At 33.0% G+C, this 9,101-nt stretch overlaps 2 protein-coding genes across 2 annotated transcripts; both read right to left on the bottom strand.

Annotated features, from left to right (window-relative positions):
* Window positions 1-1,401: 1,401 nt before the first annotated feature.
* Window positions 1,402-2,642, bottom strand: LOC104757534 (chitin synthase, putative (DUF1218)). The gene is made up of 3 exons (XM_010480284.3): window positions 2,271-2,642; window positions 1,976-2,166; window positions 1,402-1,817 (listed from the first exon to the last, which is right to left on the bottom strand). The coding sequence occupies exons 1-3, from the start codon at window positions 2,394-2,396 to the stop codon at window positions 1,580-1,582; spliced, it is 555 nt and encodes a 184-aa protein (XP_010478586.2). The 5' UTR covers window positions 2,397-2,642; the 3' UTR covers window positions 1,402-1,579.
* Window positions 2,643-3,773: 1,131 nt separating this feature from the next.
* On the bottom strand, window positions 3,774-8,792 carry LOC104757532 (amine oxidase [copper-containing] alpha 3, peroxisomal). Its single transcript, XM_010480282.3, has 5 exons — window positions 7,976-8,792; window positions 6,190-6,574; window positions 5,989-6,102; window positions 4,973-5,520; window positions 3,774-4,071 (listed from the first exon to the last, which is right to left on the bottom strand). The coding sequence occupies exons 1-5, from the start codon at window positions 8,764-8,766 to the stop codon at window positions 3,864-3,866; spliced, it is 2,046 nt and encodes a 681-aa protein (XP_010478584.2). The 5' UTR covers window positions 8,767-8,792; the 3' UTR covers window positions 3,774-3,863.
* Between the last annotated feature and the right edge of the window lie 309 nt (window positions 8,793-9,101).

Here is a 9,101-nt window from a genome sequence, read left to right as displayed (position 1 = left end):
ATTCTCAACGCTACATGCTGTAGTTTGATTATTATTTTAGAAATAACAACATTTCCAAAAATATTATTGATCAAATAGCATGTGTGAATTTATAACGTAAATTACGGATTAGAATGTTAAATACATTTTCTAAATTTATAACGTCGTCAGTTAATGGGTGTGATTGGTAACCAAAAACAAAGCGGTACAAGTGTACAGCTTTGATTTTTTACCAATCACAAAAGCTTTACTAAACACTTTATTAAAAACTTTACTCTCAGCTTTTTTGTACCGCTTTCATGTACAGCTCTTTCTTATAGCTTTGCACTATTCCATAAAAGCTTACAGCTCCAACTTACAGCTTTGGATACGTTACCAATCAGACCCAATGTATAATGGCGACCATCTTTGATTATAACGTCTTCAGATATTTAAATATTTCTAAATTTCTAAATATTTAAAATACCCAAACAAGTATAATTAATGTATTCTAGGTACTACCTGCGGAAAACCGCGGACTGAACTTTTTTTTTGATGAAAATTTGTAATAATTTATTTTGTTATTATGTTATTTATAATGATTTGTGATAAAAATTCGGTTTGCTTATATTATAACTTTTTATTTTAAAAATGTTTATTGAAAACCTGTGAATAAAACATTTGCATGTGCCATGTAGTGAATAAAATTGTTTAAACCTTTGTCAATTAAAGGCAATTCTTGCTATAGTTGTGAAGTAAGTAAAAAAAATATAACTAACATGTAAAAAAGAGCAATTAAATATAGCTAGCGAATGTTCTGAAAAACCTCTTTGAAAACAACATTTATTGTTTTTTTCGGTAGTTTTCCTTTCTTATCTATAAAAATATTTTAATCTATGGTGAAATTTTTTTTGATAAAGTTTATAATTGTAGATTTTATTCGATTAGATTTTTAAAATCTTATCTGTTAATTTTTTTTCTATACAAATTAGTTTTGATTCTAATAGATTTTATTTTCTTTTCTACAATCTATTTTATTTAATGTGTCCTTGATTTTCGTTTTTAATTAATTATATTTATTTAATTAAATAATTAATTTAAAATAAGTTTTTCTAATAGCAATTGAATGTAATTTTTTAAATATTTTAATGTTAGTTTCATATTTGTACTTCTCAATTAATATAGTAGGATATATTAATATCACTTTTTTTTTTCTTTCTCACACAGCCTCTCGTCTTTTGTAATAATAAAGTAAAAAATTTATCTTTTACTTTCTTTCCTTTAAGTAAAATAATTTTTAATATATATATATATATATATAGATAATATTATTTTTTCTTTTTTGGCTCTAACTACTTAATAAAAATATTTAATCTAGAACAATTTATCATGAGGAATATTACACTACTCTAAACTATTTTGGTCCATGAGGAAATAAACTAATTTAACAAGAAGTGATCTCCAGTTGGAAGAGATTGATGAGAAAGTTTTGGAACTTCTAAGGTTACACAAAAAAAAAAAAAAAAGATGAAATAATATCTTTGAGTAAGATGTTGTTTATCAATTTGATCAAGTTTCTTTGCTTTCTAATTAATTTTGAGAGGGGTTAAAAAGTAAACTACTACACATTCTGGGTGTGACGTTTGTCTTGAGTCTCACCCTGTACTGATGGCTTGGCTTTAGACGCAAACGCTCCGAGAATAGCAACCAGCGTTGTAACGCACAAAACGCCAGACCCTGCGAACACTCCGTCTTTTACAAGGTAACACTCACGGTTTAGCCACCCTTTGTCGTATCTCTGCTCTATGTTCATGCTTGCACCAACGCTTATCAACGTAACCGCAAACGCAGAATTAACCCTGCAATTAATTCGTGTGTTATACAATTACGTAACTGCAAAATTTAATCAAGATTATGACACGTACGGCTACGAAAACTAGATCACTAAAACTGCTAGATATTTCAACATATTTGTTTCTTGTTGGTATAAACTATGATGTAATAAGCATCGTCTTACCAAGAAAACAACAGAAGAATTATACAAAGCGGTGTAGTTCCGGTTTTGTCCGCTTTCAAGAAACCTCTACATACCACAACGTTTCCGACGATCTGAGCAACGGAAACACAGACCAAAGCAGCGATTCCTAACCCGAAAGCATGATTTTCGGGTAAATAACACGATTCTCCGTCCCATTTCAGATCTTTCCCCTTAAAAAAAACGTCAAACTTTTAGCAAAAATTTAACCCCAAATCATGTCCTTAGAACACAAAAAGGATGACTTGAGCGACAAGTCATTTGACAATTCATTTACCTTAGCCTTCTGAAACTCAGCCGAAAGGCACAATAAGAACGCAGCGAGACCAAAGAGAAAGATGAACATGAAAAAGAGAGAAAAATTGGGTCTCCCATTCCGGGTATCTTGTTCTTGAACCTCCATTGATTTGTCCTTACATCACAAAAAGGGAAGAAGAGATTACTTGGTACTTACTCCACTATTACAGAGAATAGATAGTTGGTTTGCTGACGTATATATGTTTGTAAAGAGTGGATTTGTTCTTTGTTGTTATGGTTGGGTTGTTGGGTTCTTTGCTTTGCTTTTGTGTTAATTAATCAACTTTTTTTATTTTTGGTGAATCTTAAGAGGGTGAAGAGTAGAAGAAGCTTTTGTGGGACTCAACCGGTTGGATTCTTTTCTCCTCTGAATTTTTTTTCCTCTGTATTTAACTATTTATGATTATCAACAAATCATTTAACATCATATTAATCTGGGAGAGAACGTATGAAATTGTTGCATAATGGGTGCTTTTGATTATTCTTATTAAAATAATGATTAATTATATATTTTCACCGTATGATGTCGTATTCTCAAAATAATAAATGCATTTTTTACTGTTGTTAATACTTATACACTACGTAACGAATTTTCTTTTGTCTAATAATTAAGAAAAATTAATTGTAGTAATAGAAAAATTTTGAGTGGAGAATAGAAACATAAGAATGAACAAATATTAAAGATAACAACAATAGGGATTCAAGTTTAAAAATCAAGAATCTCTATAAACTAAAAAATACATAGAGATGTTAAAATACTGTAAATTTGTGAGGGAAAAAAAGTGTGAGGTACATTCTTTTTTTTTTTTTTTCCTACTAGATTCTCGTATAGTGCACATACATGACCTTGACCTATATGGTTGGAAAAAAGTGAGATTGTTTTTTTTTTTTTTTGACAAACAAGCACTTCTTATTAAAATAAATTACGTTTTCGTACAGTAGAGGGGGTAAGCATCAGCTTTGATGTTCTGGTTACGCGGAATGTAAGAGAAAGAGACGAAATCAAAGTAAAGCGATAGAGAGAGGATATAATGAAGAATCTCGTGAAGCTCCTTATGTTGGAATTTGTGATTGAGAGCTTGGACTAGTAGAGACGAGTCTGAAGCGAAAGATACAGCCTTGAAATCCGATTTGAGTGCCACCCTTACTACTGCAAGAGTTGCCAAAGTTCATGGGTGAGACAACGTTCGACAAGGAAGATGAACCGGCAGATCTAGGCTGCTCGTGGTTATCCTTGAAGTTCCAGTCCAAACCTACTCTGCCATTGTCTTTCCACGCAGCATCCGTGGAGCAGGTCAGTGAGATCATGGGTTGTCGGGGGTATACGTTTGATTCTATTACGAACTTCTACAGTAAAAACGTATCCAACTTCTCGTAATACCAGTTTTTTTTTTTTCCGTTACTAATTAATTAAAAAACTTTGATATAGAGAGAGAAGATTAGTTGTTCAACAAAGACACGATAATTATATGAAACCAAGATATTTGAAACCACGTTATTATTTCTCGAGATGTTTAACAGTTCGTCATCAAGTGGAACAAATTCATCATGAGTGATATGATTAAGTTGTTTTTTAATCGTCTTTAGGAATGCACTTTCGAGCGGTGGTGAGCTTCACGGGTTTGGTCTTGAGGACAGGGTTTCGCTCGAAGAAGTTGGTCGGTCGGAGCTCAAAGCCACCAGATAAAGTAGGCATCGTCGGGTAATCTTCCTGGCTAGGAACATGGTGGAAACCGATGGTGTACCACATCACAATATCTTTATTCTCTATTTTCCTATTCCTGTCATATTCATTCAAATACATAATTTTAGTCTCTCCGATCAAGAAAACTTATACTCCCTCCGTTTCATAATATAGGATGTTTTAGAGGTTTTTTTGTTTCATAATATAAGATGTTTTCAACTCTTTTAAGTAACTTTTAGATTACTTTCATACTCCCTCTGTCTCAAATAGATTAATGTTTTAGAGAATTTTATTTGTCCCTCAAAAATTGATTTTCTACAATTTTGAATTAGTTAAAGTTAATATTTTGTAAACTCCAAGAAGTAATCATTGAAAACATTTTTAAATTTTTGAATTGTTATTGGTCTAAAATTAAATAATATTTTTTTAGTTAAAGAAAATAATATAGTTAAAATCAGTAATCATTGTTTTCTTAAAATATGTAAAAACTCCTAAAAATCAAACTATGAGGGACATAAAGAATATTTTCTTATTATTTATTTTATGCAGTTTTCTTTATGATTGGTTGAACTTTTTTAAAGTGGTTATTTCTTAATCTGTGTGTTTTCATCCAAAACATATTATATTTTGAAACGGAGAGAGTATAAATTTTCTCTGACAAAAAAAAAAAACATTTTCTCTTAAATACAAAACATTACAAAAACCTGACATAGATATAATCTTTGTCATAAAATTAATTATATTTTAGCCAAAAATATATCATAATTATAATATTGTCCAATACTCCAAAGTCATTTCGGCACCAAAACATAATTTACTAAGGTATTTTTTACTATAGTTTTATTAGTTTATATACTTTATCAATTGTTGTAAACACGAAACTTCAATATATTTTTTATCAGCTTATGTTTTAGGTAACTTTAGAATATATTTGTTGACTTAAAAGGTTGATTAAATAAATTTTCAAATTAAATTTGATATAGGAAGATGTCAATTACCTTTCAGACCACACGGCTAACGTATCGTCACCTTGGCTCCTGTCAGCGTACAAACCACCTGCCCAAACCTCCGACCTATTATATGGCGTGATCCACACGTTATAGTTGGTGAATGCAGCCCGAATCTGTGGGTAATCATCTTGAGCCAAAAGAGGGCCTGCAGCGGATCCATGAAGTAAACGGTATCCAACCTCATTGCCATGCTTCGTTTTCCGGTTAGGGTTAACCACCACCAGCTCTTCCGCTTTCAACCCTAGTTTCACCCGAGCCTCTGCCTCGGTCTTGGCCGTCTTTGGCCTCGATGTCCAATAGCTTCTCCTTGGTGTGTTAACAGATTTTGGAGCCCTCTTGGTCACAAGCTCGTTACGGACAAAGGAATTTTCCGAACCATCAATGTCAAGATCAAGACGGAATGTCACGAAATGGTCGTGGTTAACACCGACGGTGTTGTCGGCAACAATTGTCCCGTGTATGTCCTCTCCTTCTTTGATTTCTGAGTTGTGAATATATTCTACCGGCTTGATTTCTAGAACACCGGTTAAGCCAACCTGTTGGTATATATACAAATTAGAATTAGGGTTGAACATTTTGATTGAACCGACTTACTGAAACAGAACTTAGCTCTGTATCAATCGCTATTTTATATTCGTCACATCTAGAAAGAAACAGAACCCAATCGAGTATATTGTACCAATATTTAGTTGACATGTACATAAAACAAAACAATATTATCAAATTATAAATCCATATTATATTTTTTCTATGCAAACAAGACTGAATCAAACCAACTGAAAATCATCATACCGTATGAACCCACAAAAAGAAAACATGAATCATGAAAATCAAACCTAATGATTCAATTACGATTTGATTTGATGTCATTGTTCCTTTTTCTAAATCTGCTTTTTTTGGTATCGTTGTTCAATCATGATTCACGTGATTCATGTTGGCGTTCATTTCAAATTAATAAAGGAAACGTACTATATATACATAAAGTTAAGAAGAGACTGTTTTACCCCCATTTTGATGGAACCACTAGGCTTGAACTCATAATCAACTATGTAGTCATAGTTTCCCACGGTGGTCACAATCCGGGCGACAAGACTTACGTCCGGTCTAACCTCCGTAATCTGCATCATATTATAAACAGATTTAATCATATCAATATATCATATAAATATAATTTTGATAACATTAACACAATAAAGTTTTCTTACTTCTAAATTTGGGATTTCAGCTTCCGTGTGTCGCCACATGATATCTCCAGCATATTTTTCGAAAATGCATATAGCATTTGGAATTTTTGCGGGGGTTCCATCTTGACCAGCAAAAATCCCGTCAATAAAGACTGCGCCCGCTGGACAATCAGTATATGGCTCAAGAGACACGGCACATTGACCACAGCCGAAATCGCCACAATCAAGATAAGTAATAAAATACCAATCATCACTTGGGTCCATGTAAGGTATGAACATCTCCGACAAATGACCTTTGTATAGGACTTGCCGATATTTGTTTACGTCCATGTCGAAAATGGAAGCTAGGGAGATAACGATACCAGCTCGAACGTCAAAGGATAAGTGAAATTCCCAATTTGCCCATCTAGCCATCATCATATTCATATGTATGAAATTAGTAAGCGGGATATATATACAGGTATCATCAATTTGCATGCATGTTCATCCTCATATGCATATGCATATGTATGAAACTAGTAAGTGGGATACAAAAGGTATCATCAATATGCATGCAATCTTTCTTTCACAATGTTTACATGAACGCCTAATTTGAACAAAGGATTTCAAAGATAAGACTCCGATAAATCTATTTCACATACACATCATAGACTGAAACAATGTCTCCACCTTTAATTAGTTTTAGTAAAAAAAAAAGGAATGAGAAGAAAGTATTAAGAAATTCATTGGGGAATTAATGAATGAAAAAGAAAACAAGAATATGATGCCAAATGATATCATCAACAAGTCATACCCCGTTGGTCCGGAACCACACATGAAAGGAAATAATGGAATTCTTAGAAATATCCAAATAAAAAAGAGTTTGACAATCTTCTTGTGCATGGGTCCTCCGCACAGACTTTCAAGTATAAATATTTGTTCTTTACAATGAATGTCCATGTTTAAAATGGTGACAGTGGAGATAGTGAAAGCTAGCAAAAGTTTTCATTTTTTTTAATTTAAATTTTGTACTCTAATGGTTATCATGAAGGGTGGATGGAAAAAGCTAGCATACACAAAGATAAAACTAATCGATAATTCTTTATCAAAAAAAAAGAAAAGAAATACTAGTCGATAACTTAAACTAACATTGACAATTAACTGGACTGATAATTTATTGGGGAAGCAATATTGATGAATTTCCTTTTATTAAAAACCTAATTAAGAATATCATATTAGAGTTAAGAAAAATATCCAAATCTAAGCAAGGACAAAAAATTTAGATACGATTTGAATCCGATCGTTTTTATTGAATTAACCGAAAAAATGACATATCTAAATATTCAAAACTAATTCACAAGATTCACACAGATCCTGGTTTTACAGCCAGAAAGATGTATAGTAATGTATTTTATGATCTAGCCATCTAGGTATCTATATCAAGCTTGTCTCTGGTTTTGAATATATTTCTTCAAATCAATATGTATAAAGAATATCAAATACAATGTGCCCTGTTATCGTTAAAGAAAACAAAAATGAGAGAATTGTAGCCAAAAGGTAAGATAAAAAAAATAAAAAGACCGACACACTTCAAAATTTTAATTAGCAAAAATTTGATCTTTGAAAAAAAAGGAGAAAGACCATAATTTTCAATCATTTTACCTCACCGACAAACTTTAAAAATTTAAATTTCCACATATAACAATTTTTGTCTGCAAAATCTGACCTATCAGTAGTATGGAGCCAAAAAAATGAGAGAGAGATAGACTCAAAGACCCATAGCCATGAATTATTAATCGTGTTTTATTTGAGAATAAGCTGTTATTACCTCACGATGTGTCCATCGACTTTGAACCCTGGACCATCCGGCTGCAAAAGGACGGCGTTTCGAAGCGTTGGACCAAACGGAGGGTTAAGCTTCGAGATACGGTACTCAGTTTCGTTAGCCTTTGGCATAGTAACTGTTAACCTATCTTTAAACTCCGTTACTTTCATCTTGTCAAGATTAACGATTATTGTCATTCCTTCAATAGGTTTTAGATACATATTAACGGTGCCGTCAAGATAAAAGGGCATCAGTCTAATAACTCTCTCCGTCTCGGCCTTAGTCTCACCGTACCATCCAATCGTTGACGTGGTGAACACGATCTCCGAAACGTTCAAGCCTCGTCTCGCAACCGAGTCAAGAAACGGCTTGAACTTGACAACGACTTCGGAGGATGCTTCTTGCTCGTCGTTTGAGAGCGTAGGGTAACCATTTCCTACGTGGATCTTGTCAGAGACGATGGCTTGAGAGGAAAAGTCGACGACTATCTCTCGCGTCTTGCCGTTGTCTCGAGCGATGACGAACGCTTGTCGTGGCGGTGGTTTGATGGTGTGGTTCCGTGATGAGTACCAAGACAAGACTAGAGACTTGTCGGGTTCGTTGAGACCAACGTGTTGGAAAGTGAACTTGTGGTTAGGACCAACGGGGTACGACTTGTTGATAATGGTCCGGACAAGTTTGAGTTCCGTCTCGGTTAAGGGATCAAATGGGTGACGCGGTGGAGTAAAGGCTGAGGATGAGATTACGAGAATGATAGAGAAAAAAATGAGAATGGTGAAGTAAAGTGGAGCCATATTGTTCTTTGACTTGATGTGTTGTTTGATTTGATGGACTTGGTTAATATTTCAACTTTATAGGCAAAAATACTTTCGTGATGATATTAAATTAATATTACATTAGATTAGCACATGCGTATATGTGGGTTTATAATTAAAGAATTTATAACTACGTAAAAGAAAGCAAAAACAAGAGAGTAAAAAAAACGTTGACAAAAAAAAAAAAAAAAGTAGAAAACAAAATTAGACTTGTGGAAAATAATAATCTAGACTTAATTATTCCGACTGTCTTATTTATTAATTAATTTCCAGTTACAATACTTAGGTTCTTTCTATATTTCCAAATATTTATA

The sequence above is a fragment of the Camelina sativa genome, chromosome 17 (assembly GCF_030686135.1).
Source record: "Camelina sativa cultivar CO46 ecotype springtype chromosome 17, ASM3068613v1".
NCBI classification, from domain to species: Eukaryota; Viridiplantae; Streptophyta; class Magnoliopsida; order Brassicales; family Brassicaceae; genus Camelina; species Camelina sativa.
This window is presented reverse-complemented; position numbering and strand designations above follow the sequence as displayed.